The 22484-nt window shown below is 35.9% G+C and overlaps 3 protein-coding genes across 3 annotated transcripts; 1 reads left to right on the forward strand and 2 right to left on the reverse strand.

Annotated features, from left to right (window-relative positions):
* Window positions 1-471: 471 nt before the first annotated feature.
* On the reverse strand, window positions 472-3436 carry LOC135688428 (serine/threonine-protein kinase mos). Its single transcript, XM_065205271.2, has 2 exons — window positions 2053-3436; window positions 472-1007 (listed from the first exon to the last, which is right to left on the reverse strand). Exon 1 carries the CDS (start codon window positions 2896-2898, stop codon window positions 2056-2058), a length of 843 nt encoding a protein of 280 aa, XP_065061343.2. The 5' UTR covers window positions 2899-3436; the 3' UTR covers window positions 472-1007; window positions 2053-2055.
* A 386-nt stretch (window positions 3437-3822) lies between these two features.
* LOC148957223 (26S proteasome regulatory subunit 7) lies at window positions 3823-20114 on the reverse strand. The gene is made up of 13 exons (XM_089115712.1): window positions 19954-20114; window positions 18266-18303; window positions 14214-14295; window positions 13375-13466; window positions 12680-12892; window positions 11787-11882; window positions 10107-10271; window positions 9224-9311; window positions 8006-8129; window positions 7659-7737; window positions 6493-6589; window positions 5804-5865; window positions 3823-4043 (listed from the first exon to the last, which is right to left on the reverse strand). Exons 1-13 carry the CDS (start codon window positions 20021-20023, stop codon window positions 3948-3950), a joined length of 1302 nt encoding a protein of 433 aa, XP_088971838.1. The 5' UTR covers window positions 20024-20114; the 3' UTR covers window positions 3823-3947.
* A 78-nt stretch (window positions 20115-20192) lies between these two features.
* LOC135688432 (cilia- and flagella-associated protein 107) lies at window positions 20193-21893 on the forward strand. The gene is made up of 4 exons (XM_065205278.2): window positions 20193-20380; window positions 20541-20651; window positions 20824-21010; window positions 21473-21893. The coding sequence occupies exons 1-4, from the start codon at window positions 20285-20287 to the stop codon at window positions 21739-21741; spliced, it is 663 nt and encodes a 220-aa protein (XP_065061350.2). The 5' UTR covers window positions 20193-20284; the 3' UTR covers window positions 21742-21893.
* The last annotated feature ends 591 nt before the right edge of the window (window positions 21894-22484 follow it).

Genomic DNA, 22484 nt, shown 5'->3' on the forward strand with positions numbered 1-22484 from the left:
GGGGCTCAGTCCCCCCGAGTCCCCCTAGCACTACACCACTGGGCCAAACTGGCACGGTTTAATACAATTTGTGTATTTGGGCCTTTCTATGGGAAGATATTATTCATTGATATGCAAAGCTTCAAACAAGCTTTAATTCTGTGATTTGCATTCCTAGCGGCCTCCAGAAGCTGTTAACGTCAGAATTCTTACCCCGGGGTGATTTTCAACAGTGTTGACCGTGTAAGCCTTCATAGGGCTTAGACGAACAAATCTCAACAAGGGTTGGGATTATAAGATTCAGCTTGGGTCGTGTTGAAGTAAAAGCAGTCAATTCTAGCAACCCCTCCCTCCCGCTAATATATTTCTCATTGTCTTGGGTAATCAATTTGGGCCATATAGCTTGAATCTATTTCCATCCGTATTGAGATTTATCATGTTAAGCCATTTAAAAATAATTGACGGGTTGAAATCCTAGCATGTGTCAAAGCCTGTGTTAAACTCAGCCCAAGCTGAAGTTTTTGTGTTAGTGACCTCTAACTACCCATCCTTACCAATTCAAAAGGAAATGATCTCAAGATTTGTCAAGCTTTATGACCAAGCCCTTTACATTAAGAAAGATGCTTGTTGTTTTGAAGAAGTCCTAGATAATTGTGCCAGCAAATCAACTCTCTTCCTCAGATATCCAAGAAAACCTCCAATCTAAGAACGGTCCAGTTCTTATAAAAAGTGAAGATGGGAAGGCAGGGAACAGAGATTGATTGGTCTTTCTTCGGTATGGGGAACATTGAACAAGCTTCCCATTGTATTTAACGCCGCTAAAAACGCCACTGAGGCTTCAAATAAGGTAGCTGCTAAATGCAGTCTACTAAAATAATTACATAAGTAGAGAAAAGGTAGTTAAAACTATTTGCAATGTGTGTTTTTAAACAGTTTGTCAAGCTCTTTTCTCTGATCAAGCGATTGCCTATCTTTGATTTGCTTGAGAAGGGTCCACATATATTTCTCTGCATCTAATCAGATCGGTCCTACGGAACAAAAAGATGCATGTGACTTTAAGACCCCGTTTAAATGGGAGTGTATCCGGATCCAAAAGAGTACGGATTGGCCTGCGTTTACATAGAAACAGGCGGATTCGTATAATTTGTGATCCGCTATCCGAACACTTGAGAGGTTATCCCGTATGGATCCGATCTGGACCGGAGCCTGCATAAACGGTTGGATCTGGTCTAGATCGGATCCGTTTACGTTTTTTTCTCGAAAGTGAGACAGAATAATTGTAAATTCGATGTACTTTGAACATGTATTTGTGAGTTTGGCGACAGAAAACCAAAGACGAAGTCGACTAACTACTGTATTAAAAAGCAAGTACGATAAGATGAATCCAGAAGTCTTAGAAATAGGTTTTTAGCATGTTTTTAGCATGTTCCGAAGTAGAGCACTAAGAAGTCAATTAATAACGAAACGTAAAACCAGAATTACATGGAAATCACTTAGGATTTGACTGGTGATTGGTACTTCGCAGACATTGTGGCATTCCCCTGTGTACATTAGCAAACCAGGAAGTAGCAAATTAAAAAAGATACAAAAATACAAAGCAGCATAAGTAAGTTAAGTTACCGAAAATGTTGTGGCTGGAAATAAGATATTTGGTGACTTTATCTGTTTAAATATAACAAACACTTATCTTATATAAATTATCAAAATAGGATCTTATAAAGCGACTTTCTTATAAAAGCGACTTTCAGACTTGATGATGCCATCAAATCACCGTAATTCTGTCTCGGTTCATAACTTTTCGAACCAAGCCAGAGTAACAGTAATAGGTTAGCAAACTTGAAATCTTTTCTAATTGCCAGATCTCACCTAATTTTGAACATTGATAACTGTTTCTGCACTTTAAGAGGTATTTTGTGCTGTTCTGTCAGATTATCTGATCAAAATTAAAAAAAATGAAATAATAAATAAAAAAAAGATTTTTGATTAAGTCATGACTTGGTACTCTGCTCTGTGTTATCTAGAATGATAACCCCGTCATTATATTGTACAAATATCGAATAAAAAAGGACTGACCAGTTAGAGCATGGACCTAAGCTGAACGCAAACCTCTTTTGCAGTTGGCCTCTCCTCGAGTTTCCCAGACCAGCATGCCTTCATCAGAGATTTAAATTCATCGTTGATGTTCGCATCATTTGGAATGGATGGCCTCAAGTTACTTGCACAAACCCTGAAAATCACAGCATGTTGGTTCATCCCATTGTAAGGGAATTCCCGACTCCAAAATTGCCACATGCATATACCCAACGAGAAAATATCGGCCTTTGCGGTGGCTGATTTGCCTTTTAGCAGCTCTGGCGCCCTGTATGCATATGTACCCGTGAGATAGCTTCGAACTGGAGTGGTGGGGTCTTTTTCCGCATACTGGCAGCAACCAAAATCAGTCAATTTACAAATACCTTGCATTGAAAGCATCACATTTGCAGGTTTAAGGTCCAAGTGCACAATTTCAAATTGCGAAATATAGTCTAGTGCACTCGATATGTCTATAGCAAAGTTAACATAGCGACCGAACTCGATTGCCTCATCGTTGTCGTCGATAACTTGCTGTAAATTCCTTCCCTCGATAAACTCCTGCACAATAAATCGCTCTTCTGCATTTGGATTAGATGCTGTAATGAGCCTCACAATATTCCTATGCGTAAATCCGTAGATCTCCGGAAGCGTTTCAGACTTAAAACTCTGTGCCGCAGCTTTTGCTTTCGCCGTTCGATTGATTTTCTTCAACGCAACTTGCTGTCCGTGAAAGTCAGCCTCGTAACATGTGCCAAAGCCTCCAGCTCCCAGAGTTCGACGAAGGTCGAACTCTTGAAGTTCAACTACATTTCGAATCTTTATTATCAAATCTGCTACCATTTTCATGCCTAAGTTTCTCTTTCATATCGTATTGCTTTTAGCTTGTTGCAACTACACAACAATATGAATGCAGTTTGCAGATTTGCAGGGTATCTCCATACACATCTCTAGGGAATAGGTTTCTAAAGCTAGTCGACTTGAAAGGGTGTTCAGCTTTGACAATAACCTGCAAAGTCATTAGGGAATGGGAAACAATGCTTCTAATTTTCTACATGAATGTACAGCACATGGCGGGAGAATGAACAAATCAACCCTTCCCACAGCTAGATTTGTTGTCAAATTCGAGAAAAATGATTGCAGGGTACTCAAGCCTCGGCTAAGTACAAGAAATCTGGGTATTAATACCAAAGCAAAAGTCGTAGTTGGAAATAAGACATTCCAGGGACGGATAAGGAACAAATACGGCAAAGGAGGGAGGACAGTATATATAAAATTCAATCAAAGGTCAAATTCTCCTTTGGAAAAGGCGCGCCATTTTTGAAAAACGTAGACTGCCAAGCCGATCCCAAGCCATCAGGCACCTGTTTTATCCGCAATTGCGACATTCGTGCATTAAAAACGAGATTCAATAGTAATTCAAGCGAGCATGAGTCTTTCTCTACTCTCTAGTTTGTAAGCTTTTGATATCTTTCATTACAATTTTTTTTGCTTTTATTGTTTTCCCCTCTCTGATGATAGCAGGCTTGGCAACTAGGTGTTAGACTTTAAACAACTATTGAGAATAACAAGCAAAGTATAACAATGCATTTATTGCCATCATTGTAAAAAACTACGCGCCCGTTATGTGATAGTCACATTTGTAAGTCTGATAAGCAAACAGTCTTATTTTTTGATTATTGGGTTCTTTGTTGTATCTGGCCGAAGGCAGACCAAAGTGAAGGCAGATCAGCTTCAATTGACAGGAAGAAAACAAGAAGAAATCCTACAAAGTCAGAATATGGTGACTTTAAATAATTATCACTTAATGGAGGTTGCTTGTTCTTAAGTCAAACTCAAGCAGTTTATACTCTCGACTGCTAAAGGAAGTATATACTATAAAACAAATTTACTAAATGTTAATTGTAAGTCATGTATTTAGGGGTTGCACTGAACTTTGCATATGCTTTGATAACCTTCTGTATGGCGTCTAGGAAGTCCTTCTCAGTGGCTACCTGCAAAAGGAGAATCTAAGTTAGAGAAACAAAGCCGGCTAATTTACGTCATTCGTCAATATGAGTCTTGCTCTAAGAGTCCTTGCGTCTAAGACGTTGTGGGGTGTATTACTTGCTAAGAGTCAATACCGATGTATTGCTGAACCAAGCACCTAAACAAGTTGACAATATATGAACATTGATCATTATATAAAAACAGGCATGTTCACTCAGTTGGATACGAAACAAATAAGAGAAAGACTTCTAAAACAAACAGGATATTTCAATTAAAAATATATTCATTGCCTTATAGGCTTTGTACATTTTCTGATAAAAATATTTTCGTCTTTGGTTTAGCTGAAAGAAAACCCGCGACGTATTCTGCCTTCAAGTGAAAAATAGGAAACGAGGCCTCCTTTGAAGACGTGGCTTTCGTTGAAGACAAGGCTGGGCAGGTAGGACATTCTTCCTTTTCATTGCCGGCTTGCCTTTCTTATATTTAGCCCGGGTCGGTTAAATAGGGTACTGCCATATATTTACCGAAACTCATTAGCGTTGAAATTATGTGCCAACGGATTCATGTACCACTAAATGACACCCCCTCCCCGCAAACCAGAATGTCAACGACAGCAAGATGGTGGAAACATGCAAAAGGATATATAGAAACACTACAGAGCTTTCTGTCAGATATAAGTACCGAAGTGGAATATTTGGTTTTTTTCTAAAAAAGTTTCTTAAAAGGCATTTAAAAATTGCAGGGGGATCTCACTTACATATATAAATCTTTCGAATAAGAAAATGAGTCAATATATGAATAGAAAACGGAATTAATAAGCACCAAAATAGTATTGAGTGCTAAAATTATTCGGAAACTTGAAGCTCTAAACGTAAGCTCTCTGACAAGATCATCATATTGTAAAAACTATTTTGACTAAGATCCCGAAAGGTTTTAAGGTGATCTAATACTTGTTTAACACGAAAACGGTCGACAGAAAAAGTTTTTATCTTGCTCGGGGAAAACTGCACCAAAAACCTAAACATTGCAATTAATGTTGCGAGGTACCAAGAGCTTAAAATACAAGGAAAGATGGTTGAGCGGTTTTGAATCATCTCGACATTAAAAGAAAAAGGAATGAAAGCGGAAAATGACAGCTACTTGGAACTCAACACTGTGGATAAGAAGCGGCGCAAATTTGTTTGACCAGAAAAGACCTTTATCAGAGTCAAGCTAGCAAATTCATACGGACCCACTTTTCATAAGTACTTGCGTAACGATGAAGCATTATATACGTATTCTCATAAATTTGTCTGGCCCGACACACAATACCAATATTAGGTTTCTGACGGCTTGTCATATCAAATCAATAAAGGACCCTTAAAATTTTATCAGGATAGAAGAGAGGATGATATGAATGCAACTGGGCAGGGTATTTTAAATCTGTGCACATTACATAGATGTGCGTAATTCAGGTACTTTCACATAACTCCGGAGCTGTTGCCGATATCTGAGGCACTTTAAACAATAAAATCGCAAGAAAAGGCTTAAGCCACCGTCGGCATTATTACAATATTGGAGCTTATTGATATTGCTATAACGAGTGTAGAGTTTCAGAAGAAAACAAAACAAATATTGAATGTTCAATGCTTCAGGTTTCTTTTTTCATGTTGTGATTGACTATGTATCATCAGATTTCCCATATATTTCATATTCTAAACCAAAAATTATGATAATAAACAAAAAATAGCATCAAAGCCAAATCTCAATCAATACTTTATTTTACCTTTCGTCTGGATCGTATAGCAAACATTCCAGCTTCTGTGCACACACTTCTGATTTCTGCACCTGCATGAATACAAGCCAAAATTCAGGTTTAAAAATTGCTCATTTCATTCTTCAAACATTGCACTCACTTGACATTTAAGAAGTGCAACTCTGGCTCTGAAAAACCTAAGTCTGATAACAAAAGATTTCGGGGGGGGGGGGGAGAGGGGGGGGCAAAATTTAAATAGACGAAATTTCCGCATAACCCAGACTAAATTCTATCAGCCCAGACTAAATTTTTCTATAATAAAACTGATTTTAACAAAGTTTTACCGTTACAAATTGAAGGAAGCTTGAAAATCTGTCATGGTCGGAAAATGATTCTGAGCCGATCTAAAGGCCCAAGGTCAATTAGGAAATCAAAGAAACTGCCGAACACCTAGAAAGTTTACAATAGGTACGTGCATATGTTGAAGGGGACACTTGGCCTTGGTCAACAGCTTCATGAGGTAGGGTAGCCAATTCAACAGTATCACCCTTTACCCTCCTAAATGTAGCCACCAGATACCCATTTGCTAGCGGGTGGACCGGACGTGGGACCATTTTCGATCGCAAGCTTCAGCACTGTTTTTAAGCGCTTTCGTAACTTAGCCACTATTAAAAACTGCTAATGTATCGAGCGATGATGGGTTGAAACAAAGACCTTACCGGTGCTGTTTGGACAGAGACGGGCCAATAGTTCATAACGAATATCTCGTTCAACACTCATTGATCTAGCGTGAATCTTGAAAATATGACTTCGTCCCTGTGAGAAGAAAGCAGGAAGATGGTAGGAAAATATATACCTCAGTAAAAAATGTGCAGACTTGAACAACGAGTTGCTAATTATTCAAACAGCACTGTATGCATTTTTTAAAGAAGATCCTTAAAACATATCAAAACCTTAAAAATTTTTCAATTTTTGAAAAATCTTTTCAAAATGGAATGTAAAAGCAGTAAAAATATTTGTTTAGTTTGAACTAAAAATGTAAAAATTTAACTAAAAGCTTGGAGGTTTTTGCTTTGAACTTCAAGAAAAATCCTTGATATGAGTAGAATATATCTCAAAATGTTTTTACTGAAGATGCAAATTTCACCCCTGAAAATCTTTTGAGGGGGATCAATTTTGAGATCAAATGGCAATAAATAGCTCCCTCTCGCTTTGGGAAACCAAAGTTCAGAGTTTTTATAAATCAACAGAAGTATGTATCACTATGCTAAAAAATTCTTTCATTATATAATTACCATATCTATATAATGACTATATAAAATTACAACTCTATTTTCAATACATTACGCTATCTCATTCAAAGGTGAATACAACATCTCATCTCCTTAAGGACGATGAAAAGTCAATCTTACTAAAAATTGCTACTTGCACAAAAACCACGTTTTCTCAAAAACTAAAACCTCTATGTGCTAGAAACTTTTCATAAGTATTAACCAAACACTTCTCCACAAAATTTTATATAATTTATGACGTCACAATGCTCATGTATAATTTACTGACCAGAAACTCCGGACCAGTAAAAACACTTTAAGTAAGAATTAACGTTATGGTGATCTTTCTGAAGCCAAACAACATATGCAATAATGTAGCATATAAAAATGACTCTGGGATGAGCAGAGGAAATTGTTGTTTTATAAAACATAGTTTTATAGGTAACAAAATAGTTTTTTGCATGAAAGGCATCACGAACCAAAAGACTAATACCTTAAGTACAATTTAACGCCAAAAAGCCAAATTTGAAAAAAAATTTCTTTAACGAATATTTTGCCTATTCATCGTCCTTAAAGATTCGAAAAAGATTTCAATGATAAAGAAACAATCTTACCTCCAGGTCCGGTAGGCCGAATTCAACCTTCCTGTCCATCCTTCCTGGTCTCATCAAGGCAGGGTCAAGAGTATCAGGCCTAGAAAGTGATACATTTTGCAAATCATTGCAGAGGAGTATCTTTAAATTAAACTCTTCTTATCAGAAGCAGGCACGATTGTATCGTAAAGAGCTTTCATTCCGCAGCAAATAATTGCAAGCCTTCTCGACCAGGACTTCATTCCTGCATCCTGCTCAAACTCAGTGTACGTGACACAAGGAATAGTATTCAATTTGGTATCTAGAAATCTTATTTAAAAACACTCGTCTGGTGATGTAGCGAAGTGAGATTTCAGTAAAAAACAAACCTATTGGTAGCCATTAAAACTTTAATATTTCCTCTAGGATCAAAACCATCAAGTTGGTTGATTAGTTCCAGCATTGTTCGCTGAACTTCATTGTCACCTCCGGCTCCATCATCAAATCGGGCACCTGAAAACAAACCAAAGAAAATATAAATTTATCTCAAAGCAGAATAAAATTTCTTTCCCTCTTAAAAAAGGATAATTTAAAACAGATAAATTAAATGTGAATTAGCAATGAAGCAAATATGCAGAAAAGCTTGGTGTTAATAATCTTGTAGCACACTGATGCTTGTTTGAAAAGAATGACTTGCCGGCATTACTATGTGACGAAATGGACCATATGGATAGAAATGATAGTACCAGCACTAATTTCTCAAAATAAGACTGGATATTGAGCAAGGGGCTTTATTTTCTTGGATATATAAGAAGCATGCTTTCACATAGTCATAAAAACATGAAATATTGTTAACAATGCTGTGATGCTGCAGTCTTAAACTTGGCTTAAAATGCCTTAAACTTCGATCAAACCAAATTAAAGTATCAAGCATTTCAGTTTTTTATTTATACGAAACTGGTTTATAAAAACTAGTACTAGGAAAGCTGAAAATTTAAAACTTTCGTACTAGGCTCACAAAGAAAGTGTAAAAATATAAAATATAGTCCAATATATTCCCATCTGTAAAAATATAGTCCAAAAGCTTTTATTTGCTGATTTTTCTTTAGAAAAGATAGCATACTTTGCATTTTGATTATGCTTTTTTTTCTGCCGATCTGCGTTCATATTCTTCCAAAATGCTCAACTTCGAAACATCAATAAGGCAATTCTAGGTCCCGAAAATAAGAAACAACCTAAGAAACGTTAAGAACGTTTATTATGAAAACGCCAAAATTGGGATCCCGTTTTAAGAAAATTTCTGTACTTAGTGCTGATCCAAGTTTCTTATAAGTTTCTTAAAACGTGTTTCGCAGGCAGAATTAAAAGAACGTGTATCGCAGGCAGAATTACAAGAACGTGTATCGCAGGCAGAATTACAAGAACGTGTATCGCAGGCAGAATTACAAGAACGTGTATCGCAGGCAGAATTACAAGAACGTGTATCGCAGGCAGAATTACAAGAACGTGTATCGCAGGCAGAATTACAAGAACGTGTATCGCAGGCAGAATTACAAGAACGTGTATCGCAGGCAGAATTGCAATAACATTTGATAACAGAATCGCACCTCCAACTGCATCGATCTCATCAAAGAATATGATGCAAGCCTTCTTTGACCTTGCCATTTCAAAAAGCTCCCTAACCATTCTTGCACCCTGAAAGTCAGTGGCGAAAAATGATATCAATAGATAAAAATATCAGTAAATCATAGACAGAATAGAAAAGGTTTAAAGCAGCTGATAGGTCCAACTGTATGAATTATTCTGATACCAGTGTAATATCAAACAAGTTAACTGTACTCATGATTAGGGGAAAACTGATAGGAAGGGGGGGAGGGGAGGTTGTGGGGGTGAAGGGGTCTGCATATATGTTTCTTTGATAAATATTACCTTTCAGTTTCGCACTCCACAAAGCTCCCCCAGGCTCTCCTAAGCTACCCTAGACAAGCAAGAGGTTGAGACCTCCCCAGGAGAGCTAAACAATCAAACAGATGAGGCCCTAAGGACTGGGGTACGTTACTTTCTTGGGAATGGTGAAGCAGAAACAATGTGTAAAAGAATGCATTTCAAATGAGGCTGCGATCTCGAGAAAGTATTTTGTAACTCTTGCCCACCAGCATCCCACCTCAGTTTACATTTATGGGTGCCGAAAAGTCACTTGGCCAAAGGGCCACGATGAAACAATGTTTAAACGTATAGTGATTCTTGATTTAAACATAAAACAGATTAGTCTAACCAAAGAGCTGCAAAAAGTTTCAAAACAAATTTATGCAAAATTCATGCTTTCGAGATTGACTGTCTAAAAAAATCATATTCGATATTCGAACAATGAAAGGAAACATGTCCTTGTCAAGTAGTTATAGCTGCCAGGTTCCTTCTGACACCTGATGAAATACAATAACACTATAAAAATATATTTTGCCGATGCCAGTCAAACAATCGATTCCTTACCTCGCCAACATACTTCTGCACCAGTTCAGAACCAATCACGCGAATGAAACAAGCATCCGTCCTGTTGGCTGCAGCACGGGCACACAGAGTTTTCCCGGTACCAGGCGGGCCAAATAGCAAAATGCCTTTTGGAGGATCAATGCCCAGGTTGACGAATCTTTCAGGCTGAAATGGGTAAGTTATATCAATTGCTACAAAATATCTAAATTAGGTTTTATACAAAGTTTCTGTAGATGAAAAAAGCTGCTCAATTTGAGTACTTCGCAAGTGATTCCGATTGGGAGATGACACTGTTTCTGAAATTGCTAAAGAAATGCTAAGTAGAAATGATAGAGAAGACATCTGTTAACAGCAATTCTTTCAGACAACCTTGTGGCCTTTAGACCATAACTGAGGCGAAGAATCATTAAGATGACGAAACAGGCCTACTGATAAACTGCTTCGCTAAATGTCCCATTTAGATTTTGTGTCCTTTTTATCAAATCCGCTTAAAGGCAGTCTGTCCCCTATTGTCCTCAACTTTATTTTCACAGGGGTGAAATTCATGCACCATTGAGCTTGATCGATAATTAAACGATTTAAACCAATCAGAGACAACATGGATTCCACAGCATTTGAATCAAATGACTGTGCTCCCGTCGAAGTGAAGCTGTGGCTAGATAAATTTTGTTCCCTGTTTGGTTTGTGCGACAGATATGTCAACAGGGAAAAGAAATGCTTCCATTATCATCATTCAATTCCAGTAACAAAATCTTCTTGTCATTTCCGATAGCCTTTTGCTCGCAGTTTCAAATGTCGTCCACTATCGCATCTAGCGAGCCCGTTAAGGCGGGAAGACCAATTGTTCAAATTAGCCAATCATTGAAGGGACAGACTGCCTTTAAACAACAGCAGTAATAATTCATTATTTTAAAAGCATCTCTGATTCTTACATAAGTAGAGAAAATAGATCTATGCAAGGATTTCATATTTGCAGTCACTACATAGTGGAAACACTGCATACTGAAGCACTACTATTCGTCCGGTTTAAACGTCGGGTAATGACCGAAAGAAAGCAGAAAATCCAGATGCGGATCGTAAACAACGTGAAAGGAAGAGAGATGCATTTGACCGCTAACCACTCACATAGTTGAAGAAACCAACAGCGGAAACAAACCCTTCCAAAGTCGGGATACTTTGTTTTGATGTAACAGATTCTAAAACTTCTAAATGAAAAGATGACCTTGCCTGTCAAATGATTTTGAAATGAAAGATGACGATGAAAGAACCAATCAAACGCAACTTTCTTCCTCTCAAGTTACTTTCGATCCACGCCTGTACATAAATTCTCTGCACACTTTCGGTCATGAACTGACGTTCATACTCTGACGAATGTCGGTCGAAAAGTGCTTTAGTATGCTATGCTTCCAGTATTTCGTGCCATCTTGAATTTTGTGGTACCAAAAAATTATTTGCAGTTATAAAATGGCTTGTATAATTGTACTTTTGTCATCTTTACACCATTTTCAAAGTTACCTGCATACATGGCTTTCAAAATTAGCAAAAAAAAGTCCCAAAAATTTTTAGAAAAGAATTCATTAAGACAATAACTGTACTTGGTTCTGATGATAACAGCAGAAAACATTCAGAGTAAGAGCAAAATGTCAAAATAACATGAATCTAAAAAGACAAAAAACGCACATGAAGCAGGGGTGTTTCCACAACTTCTCTAAGTTTGTCTATCTGTTCCTTGCAGCCTCCAATATCAGAATAGGTAACATCAGGTTTTTCTTCAACCTTGACAAGAATTCATTCAGTAAATCATACTATGACATTATAAAAATATTGCTTCACTATAATATTGCTCATAATACAATCATGCAAAAATAACTGTATTGCGTTAACACACTATATTCATTCATTATGTATGCTAATATACCTGTTCGATAATAATAGATGCATATTTACAATCTTATCAGTACGGCTATGGTTTCATGAATTTCCAAGAAGTAACATTGTTTACTTCTTAGTTGCATTCTTTGTGCACATTTTTACAATACAAGCTTCTGTTGTGAAATCCAATACAAATGAAAACAGGCTGTTACACAAAAATTACATTCTTTGTTTTTCCATGATTACGTAGGTATTCACATACAGGACTCTTGACCATTAAAACAGCCAATACAGTAATATAGTAGCATTAATACAGATAAATACGCTAAGAGACATAACCCATCTCAATCTTACATCAAAAGGACCAAGGCCAGTAATTTGCGAAAGTTCTATAAATTCTGATAGATGTATTCGTTGGTCAGCTAAGAAAAATAATTTACTGCAAAGATTTTTTCCATTGTGGCCAGGTTCTTTATCAATCTAGCAACTACTGAGTTGGTCATTTCAATATTGGTCACATATGTAAGTACTTACTATCATATGGATGTTCTTATAAGTATCATATGGATGTCTTGGCATTCAATCCAAATTTTAAGTAACAGACAGCTGAGTCCATTTAAAAGATAAATGTCACCAAATGAATTCTTAAGAGCATCATTTTAACAAAATATAGATATAAACATTTAAATACAAAAACTCACTTGCATCATAGTAACAGTGGGGTCTATTTTTGGAGGCAATGGAATATGTATTTGGTATTTATTTCTATCCACACCAACTCTCATCCCTTCTTCAATATCAGTTGGAGCTACTTGATCACCAAGATCAACAACAAATTTTGCAAACTGCTTCACATTGATGATGTATTTAGGGTCATCTGAATCTGCATTTATTATTTTTGTGCACCTTGCAACCTAGCAAAGGCAGAAAAGAATTCTGTGATATTTAAAGATAAAAAGCAATCCATATCCCCTTTCTGAGATTAAAAACAATGCTCTGATCATCAAAGAGACATATTTCCCTAACCCCTTATCTGGCAAAACCACTGTTTATGGTTTCTTTCCCTTTATCCTGAGCCTAAATTTACCAACCTTCTCCCCAAGCAATACTTCTCTAATGTGAAAGCTATTTCACACAAAAAATTGTATGTCAGTTCTCTATGTTTGATTTCAGTATAGAACTAATCAACATTATCTAAAGATAATTTTGATATCAAACATTATTCAAAGAACCCTGAAATGTGTTCAAGAACATTTGACAAAAAAATATAAAAAATACAAAAGCCATATTTTCTTTGGTCAAAATTATCTCATATAATTTTCCAGTATACAAATAAAACACTATTATGCTAACATTATAAAAGAAGCGTGGTAAATATAGATTAAACTGAGGAAACCTGCAAGGGTTGATCTGAATGTAGAGTTTGTTTGTCAGCAGCCAAATCCCATAGAGCTGGGGCAGCCAAGCCAGTGTCGGATTCTCTTATACCTAAAGAGATCAGATCAAATATATATGAAGACTATGATTCAAAACAGATCTTTCCAATGCACGTAAACATGTCATATACTGAAAGTGCTTTGATAAGAGTCTTATTAAATTATCACATTCACTCTTACTTGAATGTACAGTTAGTACGGTTACAGTTACATCAAAGATAGTACAGTTAATGATAGTACAGTAACATCAAAGAGAGTAAACTCTGCAAAAGTAATGTATGTTAGGGTTTATCATTTATCAATTAACTCAAAAAACCCAGACACTTTTAAAGAGGATGAATGTCAAACAATCTTTTTAACAAAAGTATTATCATTTTAGGTGGAAAATATTTAGACTTAAATAAACAAAAACTGTCAAAAATTGTACATGATTTGCCAATCAAAAGATAACAACTCTATTACTTCAATTGGTAAACTAAATTTACTTAATACATATGTGGTATAAATTTGCTGCTATACAAACTTTTTTTGTTGTGGGATTATTATATGTAAAATATATATATGACATGTCAATACGATAATATCTTTAGTTGTTTCTTCTAATGTATGTCATATCAAGGTGGATTAAATTCACAAGATATAAATAAATTAAAATTTACAATGAACATTATATCTTTAAGAAGCAGATATATCTTTAATGATCTCAACAACAAATGGACTAAAAATGTATTACTTTTTACTTGTCTCAAGACCTGCAGAAAAATACAGAAAGTTTTAGATATAAAATTTCAATCATGACCTGTTAGTTCGTCAACCTTCTTGAAAATTGAGCTGATGTCATCCTCAACTTTTTTAATTGATTTGTTATATGAACCAGCTCCCTAGGAAATGAAAAAAATTGTTGGATGACCTTACATACATACATAGTATAGTGAAAACATACAAAACAATGAATGGAGACTAGACGTGTTGTATCGCAAGGCTAAATGGAACCAATTTCAAAAAAACAAATTGAACTGCTTGCAAATAATGTGTTGTCTGATCTTTGTAAACAATTATATAACTAAAATCGCTTTGGGAAACTCTCAGAAGGGATAATTGATGAAAACCCAAATAATTTAACTTTCAGGCATTTTGACCAAGATAATGAGTCCTAAGAGTGACAACTAAATGTTGGTCACTGTTTGTAAACATACACAGGCATATGTTTACATTTTATTTATTTAAATATATATATATAAAGTGAACTTAAATACCAAATTTTATTTATCATTTCATTTGCCTGGAAAAAAATAAAATCAAAAAAATACTCATAAAAGTATAGAAATGTTGTTCTTTATGCTTAAAATGTGTTCTGTAGCAGGTTATAACAGAAAGGAAAGGTTTATAGAAGGTAGAAGGAAAGCTCTTTCCATTTTATATGCTGGATTTTGGTTAAATAAAATAAGCGACCCAAGTGAAAACAGCAAAAGTGGTAGAAAAAGTCAGTGTCTATCTATCTGTAAAAATTAGGTACAAAATTTAAAAAATAGCATCAGATCTTTTATTTACATATATATGTAAATAAATAAACCATCTGAAGCAGGGGAGTCAAATTTTTCTGGCATTAGTTCTTTGAAATTTTGAACAGCTCAAAAACAATCCAAATAGGAGCATTTTTTCACATAATGATGTTGGGGGATTTTGCTTCCGCAGGATTGATGTTTGTCCTGTACAGCCATTCCATAGAAATGACACATATTGATGAAAAAAAATATTTTGGAATTTGAATGTGAAAAGTTGCTTTTTAAGTGGTAAAATACCTTGCTTAAGCATATTTATGATTTTATTTCCCAAAAATTGCTGATAATGGGCGTGGCTATGGCTATACCTGACCTTACTATTGCTAAAGGTCATTGACAGACACTTGTACCATTTTAAGAAAAAAGCTCTCATTATTGACATAAATGAGATTTTGTGGTTATTTTCATGTTTGTTAGTTCCTTTTATATGAGAGAATGTCTATGCAGTCAAAATTTTTTTTTAAGTAATGAATAATTATGTAATGCCACACTGAAAAGACCCTCTCTGAATGGTCACACGAGTCACAATTTTTATAATAAAAGTACTCTCATTTTTCTCCCTTTAATTCTTGTTTCATTAATTGGAGCATAGTTTGGCTTTCAAATGAAAGTCAATGCTGACCTAGAAACTGAAATTGATCAGCCCAGTAATTTTCACAAAAAATCACCCTCAAGTTTTGTCACGCGAGTCACAATACATCGGTCACATTAGACTAATGGGTTGGATTTAGGTCTAGACAATGTCAAGGAATTAATTTCTTTATTTGGGTACCATATATCAATTATAGACATGAATAATACTCAATGATATGGGAGAATACTAGTTTCTCGTGCAAATGAGGCTGTAAATCTCTTTTCCATGTTGGTACCCAGTGCCAATGAAGTTGAGAAAATACTAGAAAGCTATTAAGGTGGAGACATATCATTTCCCAAATTGATTGAGCCCAATATAGGTCATTGGTATGCTGTTTACTGGGAGCCAGCAGACTATTGGTTCCTAGGGCATGTAGTGAGAATTGACTCAAATGATGATGTCACAATGGAATTCCTACATCAGACTTCAGCTGATGCAAACAATTTCAAGATAAAAAATTATATTGAGTCTGTCTCTGTTTCTGATATCATTGTAAAAGTCTATGCCCCTATGCCAGTCTCATCATCGAGGTGCTCAAAAGTAAAGTTGACAGAGCAAGACTTTGCAAAAATAAAGGAAGCCTTTGATATGTTTCATGAAAACTGAAAAATAATTTTTAAAATACCAGATATGCCAAGCTATTGATTTGATGGCCTTTATGTATCATTTAGTTCTGTGAAAAAGTTCTGATTTTTATGTTACACTTCCAGACACTGATTTAAGCTGGGTTTCCTTTAGTTAACTCTCACTTGTCACACGAGTCACATTTGTGGGTCACATGAGTCACATTGCATTGGTCTTTTTATTTCAAAAAGCAAAAATACCTCAATTGAAATTTTCTACTTATATGGTGACTCAATGAGTAGGGGCAATCTTTTTAAAAGCTTCTTCATAAAGGTTTTAAAATTTCTCAGATAAAGTAAGATAGGCAACTGCAAGTAAAGACTTTCAAAATGTGATGGTCACACGAGTCACACCAGATGAACAAAAAAATTGCAGACGTGAGCAAGTTTTTTTGGAACAAAACATTGCCAAGATAAAGAATGGCTCAAGGGGATTCTATTATTGTATCACAAGCTTTGGAAAATAATTCTGACTTTACTAGACAACTAAATATGTGTGTGACTCTGTCACGCGAGTCACTATGGAATGGCTGTGTAGTGAAGAGAAAACATCCCCAAATTTTGTTTTTAATTTTGTTTACAATCAAAACAAATTGTTAAAGCAAACCATAGCTATTGATAATAGAACATGAATCTAGTGAATTTCCTCTTCCCTACCTAACAACTGGATAACAAATATTCTGCTATACATGAACGCTCTGTTCATTTTTAAGAAAAAGGTGTCTTGTTAATACACCTCCTTTGTTTCCAATTTCAAGCGGCTGTCTAACTGCCTCCACTTACAGAGTCATTGGTCTAATAGCGGGCTTAGGGGAAGGCACCGGTTGACATAGAAAACACAGACGGCGCACAGCCCTTGCTGTACACCACCTCAAGGGCCGGTATGAGAATCGTTATTCTAATGGCCAGAGAGCACGGTAAAGAGCTTGCAGCCACAGCTAAAATCATTGCTGGTAGCCTAGAGCCCTCTTGTTATTGCCACTAACTTGTCAGGGTATCAGGATCGCAAATCGAAAAGCCAATACTAGAAAAATTTGATGAAAAGTACTTCGCCCCTACCAAAACACAACATTTAGACCTGTTGACATATACTTATCACCATCCCTTTTTTACCTTTTTAAAACCTAATCTGGAAAAATGCTTCTTTGGGAAACTATGTTTTACCTCACAAATATTAAATAATCTAAGTGAAAAAATTCACCCGATAAGTCACGCATAAAGCGACATGTCCATGAAAAGTTGATACTCCTCCACATCTCTACAAATCCATGGAAAATTCTTGTATGCATTGTCACACAATATGCATTTTGCGATAACTTTTGGACATGGTCTACTATCTGTTTTAGGCTATGTCGCTGTTTGTGAGGTAACCCTCTTTGATTTGAAAAAATGGAGAAAATATTTTAAAGATACCAACAGTACTCAATTTCTAAACCTGATTAAAACACTGTTTGCAATGCAAGCACATGAAAGTTTAGCAAAATGTTAAGAGACCACGGTTTGATTGGCCACAGTATGAGAAATCAAAAGCTTATACCATGGCAGACAAGTCCCTTTGTTTTATGTTAGGATAACAATAGGCCCCGACATAGAGCAGGGCCACTTAGACAAAAGTTTAATGACATCATGGTGTGAGAAATGAGAAACTAAGACCGTGGCCATAACTGCCCTTGAGATTCAATTGCTATCAACAGTACTATAGAATATGATTCATTAACGATTAGAAGGCAATTAAAAATCTTTTGTCTGAGCAATTCAAACACAAAGTTCTGTTGATTTTTACATGGAGTTACCATTGACAAAGTAATGAGCCTCTGCTACTGTGTCAATGCAGTACAAAATGGCTGGAAGGGATATCCCTCCAAGAGCCTATCAATTTTAAGGTTTTTTCTAGGACAACCTTTGGAAACAAGATGGTATGAGGCTCATACAGTTTATACCACTGCGCGCCTTCCCTGAACTGAAGTTAATTAAATTTTTGGAAAAATTGCTATTTAATACATATTCCTAAATACTTTGAAAAAAAACTTACATATGTCTTTAGAACTGCAATGTCACCTTCATCCAGAGCTACAAAGCAAAATATTTGACAGTCACTTAGGATAGCACTTCAAAACGAAAATTAACAAGCTTGATCTTTTCTGCCTCTTTCCCTAGCATCAACAAATAAAAAAGTAGCAAGCAAATCATCAGACATAGACTGTTCTCACAATCATTAGATGTATGAATGTTTATCTGGAATGGTTCGTAAACATTATTATACAAATATATTATATACTATTTGGTAAGTATCTTGAGTTTACATTATGAAAAATCCTCATCCCTGAGGACATGGAGGAACTGTGTTATGTTGGTGAAAGAAACCTGTTAAAAGCAGAAGAACTTGCACTGGTTGACAGCTATAGGTAAGGCTAACAACTCAATTTAGAATTGGGCCTGGTCCTAGAACAGGCTTAGCAGCCTAGATATTGCAAGGGTTTTTCCTCCTAAAATATTCCCTCTTTTAAAGGGCCTCTCCAGCCAAAATTTGCAATTGCATTTTATTGGCTAATCTAAAGGAGGTGAACCTGCTGATCACGAATTCGTTATTTGTTTTTTTCGATTTTATGTACAGTTTGTGAGATATAAGCTCTTGCATTTCGATAAATGAATTGAATTAACCGACAAAATATTTTCGGTTTGGTGACACTGTGAAGCAATTTTGACGTCACAGTGTATTTTGTTAGTCTCGCCTCAAACCGAATCGAACGTCGCGATTCGCAAATTGAACACTGCAATTGTTGGTGCTCTCAGTTCTGTTCCACCGGCTTTTAGTTTGAGCATTTCAGATATCAATTCTGAAGCCTTTAGTTGTTCATCGTTTCTGGAAAACAACTTGAAGTGTCAATTTCGATTAATTGTATGCGGGGGAAGCCGTAGCTTTGTAGGCCTACACAGATGATCAAAACAAAGTCGTCACACAGCATGGACACATTCCGACCCACAAACTTAGAATAATTGTAAACATTTAATATTTTTCGATCCTAAAAAGCACCTGCTGTAGATTTAGATGCAGTTATCAACGTGTGACCATGACTCCTTCACGATTCGGTGGAAGATATAAGAAATTCATGACGAACGAGAGCCGCACACTGTGACATCAGAATGTCACAAAACTGATTCGGCTTTTGTCGTTTTTTTCTCGGAAAGGTGCAACTTTAAAGCCTTATAACTTCTAAACTAATTGAAACTTTGCAAAAACGACAACTTTCCCATAATACACGCACCAGATGCTAACTTTTTAGTCAATAAAAAAAAAAATTTTTTCTTGGCTGGAGAGGCCATTTAAGTATCCTTTTTGTCAAGTATCTTTATATGTATTGTAAATATTTCTGTTTTTTTATAAATCATCAGTTACATTTCCCTTTAATTGATGCAACCTATTGAATATTAAGTATTTATGCTGCAATTAAGAACAGAAAAGGAGTTGAACTGATTTAGCTTTCCGATGCCATTTTACTCAGTTGACAAAACAACTGAGTCAAACATCTACTGGTTGGCTTTGCGGATATTCAGTGCTATAGATAATTGGATGCTGGGTCCAAATAGTACATATATTAAATAAAATAAAAGGAAATTACAATTTTTTAACAGAAAGTACAACCAAAAACAGGTTTGAATTCTGATTAGGCCTAACATGTTGACGACCCAATTAGGCAAGATTTACATAGCAATGTATACCTTCGATTTTCTCATCTTTTTCATCCTTCTGTTTCACCTTTCTTTGATCAGTTCCCAAATAGTCTGGCATCGTTTAAGTCGGCGAATCTATAAAAAATTTTAAAATTTCCAGTTGCCTTCCCCTTCACAATGAGAAAGCAAGCCACTGACTTAAGCGGTGGTGAACAAGTGGCTTCGAAGGAGATTGCCTTCTTTTCAAACACCAGCCTCTTGTTTTCGGCCTTGGCAACAAGAACGTGATTTATTTATCGTTTCTAAAGAAACTCGAGAAAGATCAGAAACATTTTGTAAGACGGCAAAAATCAAAAACCTGCTAAGGGGATTGACAAAAATGGAGATTAGTAAATGGCATTTACCCGGCTGGCGTATAGAACAGCGGTACAATAACAGAGTGCTTATCGGAAATTGGAACGAGGAGAGGCGAGAGGTACAATTTACGAAATATTAATCTTTAGTCTCAAACTAGCAATCCTCAATATGTTCGTTAAACCATTCAATACAGTGATTAATAAAATTTCAGGATGTCAGTATCTTGGACCAACATGTTGATTAACACTTTTCCTGATTTTTTACCATTTCAATTTTAGTTCAGGCGAGGGAATTGGAAGTCCAACAGTACACACCGAACTGACTTCACCAACTATCGGCATTTCGTCCCTGATAACAAAAATCGACAATATGCAATTTTGAAAAACGAGGTAAGTCGACAGAAAAAACATCATTTTATGTTTAAACTGTTTACTGATTGATATTTAAACAAAGATTGGTCTGACCTCTCACTTAATCAAGTGGTTGAAATGGTGATTCAGAAATGTTGGATTGAAGTAAACTCATCCATATTATTTATTTTGGTTATATTTTATCTCTCAGGGTCTCGATAAAAAATTAATATTCTCACACAGTGGAGCATACAAGAATTACTCCAGCAATATGATATCGTGGTATGACCAGCAATTCAATGGTCGAGAACAAAGAGAATCCGATTTGCCTATGTTGCGAGCATGGGATGGAAGGACTCTTGCCTGGGCTCCTGAGCGGTCTGACCACCCTTTACAAGGTTAGTATTTGGAAATTGTAGAGGCACAAGTAGAAAATCAAGTTTGTCTTAGAAAAGAAGCTATTTTCTAAAATTCCTAAATGGATACTTCTAATAAAGGGGACACTTTTCCAAATGCCCTGAAGTGGGTACATTAAGAATAAGAAACATTTCAGATATGCAAGATTTGGGGCATGCGCCCCTAGCCCCACTGTCCCTTCTTCTAAAAGTATGATTATGTTCTTGAAATTCTCACTAGTTCCTCTTTACTGACAAAAACTTTATCTGTGAATTTTATGCTGGCAAGAATCTTTTAAAAAGTTTTATAAATTTAGTCTAAACACATTTTAGCACATCGTATGTTGATAAAAATCAAGCTCAAACAAAGCTTTCAACAAAAAAGTTCAAACGAATCCAATTATTGCCTTCCCAAACATGCAATTTTTTAATCAACATCTGTCTAATGTCTTGCTTCTGTTTTAGGTACACCAACAAACTTTGGACTTCTTGCAAAAAAACAAGCTAGATTGGTGGAAAACAGCAATTCTGTACCAGAATATCAAACAACATATGAAGGATCTTACAAAAGCCTCCCTGGTGACAGTTTTGTAAAGCACCATTTTTCAACACCCAGACATCTTTCAAGCCACTTTAGTCCACACATCAAAATTAATAAAGACTTGCATCTACGGAGTGCAACAATATGCACTGCACAAGAACACCCCCCTAATACACTATTGCTACCAGCTTAGCTCATATGTGTCTCTTATTGTATGTAAATCATTGAATTTTTCTACTTATCCTAAACAATAAGGTTTGGATTGTATAAGCATTGGCTAATTATATTACTGTATTTTTTTATTTAAATGTGTTGTTTTAATATTTTACCAATTCAACTGTATACTTAATCAATTTGGTTTTATCAATATGAAAGAATGCAAAATACAAGTTATCTTGTTTTTTCAGCATCAAGCCTTTTAACACTATAGAGCATCAACAGCTTGAAATTTTCTATCATTTCTCAATTAGACAATCATTTTTTGCATGGCTGGAATCTCACAAGATCATTTAGGGGCAAATCTTCCAATGATTGACTTTTAGACACTTTTTGCCAAACTCCCAAAACTACTTTTATTTGACATTTTACTGTTTGTGTGATGACTAGGCCCAAGTATTGTAGTATAGATGGACAGATTAGAAGGGGGTAAAGAGAAATGGAGCAAGATTAGTGAGTGGGGGTCAGGGAGCTATCCCCAGGAAATTTGTGACCCAGCACTTTTGAATGCTGTAAACAAACAATTGTATGAAATTAATTTTGCATATAAGCTAAGCCATTAGTGTTGCATTAAATTTGCCTTTTGTCATTTTAGAGGCGGTGAGGGGGGAGGGGTTATAGGAGGTTAGGGTACTTCGTCGGCAAACGTTCAGACCTGTGGCTGATCAAGGATGGCTCATCCAAATGATTGGCAATTGGACCTGAGCACAGTAGCTAGCG

Source organism: Rhopilema esculentum, unplaced genomic scaffold (genome assembly GCF_057945365.1).
Source record: "Rhopilema esculentum isolate cy_ngs unplaced genomic scaffold, ASM5794536v1 HiC_scaffold_36, whole genome shotgun sequence".
NCBI lineage: Eukaryota > Metazoa > Cnidaria > Scyphozoa > Rhizostomeae > Rhizostomatidae > Rhopilema > Rhopilema esculentum.

What these genes read in the sequence shown, in the direction of transcription:
- LOC135688428 (XM_065205271.2), bottom strand. Translation starts at nt 2,898, where the DNA reads ATGAAAATGGTAGCAGATTTGATAATAAAGATTCGAAATGTAGTTGAA.
- LOC148957223 (XM_089115712.1), bottom strand. Translation starts at nt 20,023, where the DNA reads ATGCCAGACTATTTGGGAACTGATCAAAGAAAGGTGAAACAGAAGGAT. An exon ending in AAAAGATGAGAAAATCGAAG is followed by an intron (nt 18,304 to 19,953) that starts GTATACATTGCT and finishes TTTGCTTTGTAG; the next exon opens with CTCTGGATGAAGGTGACATT. An exon ending in GAAGGTTGACGAACTAACAG is followed by an intron (nt 13,467 to 14,213) that starts GTCATGATTGAA and finishes TGATCTCTTTAG; the next exon opens with GTATAAGAGAATCCGACACT.
- LOC135688432 (XM_065205278.2), top strand. Translation starts at nt 20,285, where the DNA reads ATGGAGATTAGTAAATGGCATTTACCCGGCTGGCGTATAGAACAGCGG. An exon ending in GGAACGAGGAGAGGCGAGAG is followed by an intron (nt 20,381 to 20,540) that starts GTACAATTTACG and finishes TTTCAATTTTAG; the next exon opens with TTCAGGCGAGGGAATTGGAA. An exon ending in ATGCAATTTTGAAAAACGAG is followed by an intron (nt 20,652 to 20,823) that starts GTAAGTCGACAG and finishes TTTATCTCTCAG; the next exon opens with GGTCTCGATAAAAAATTAAT.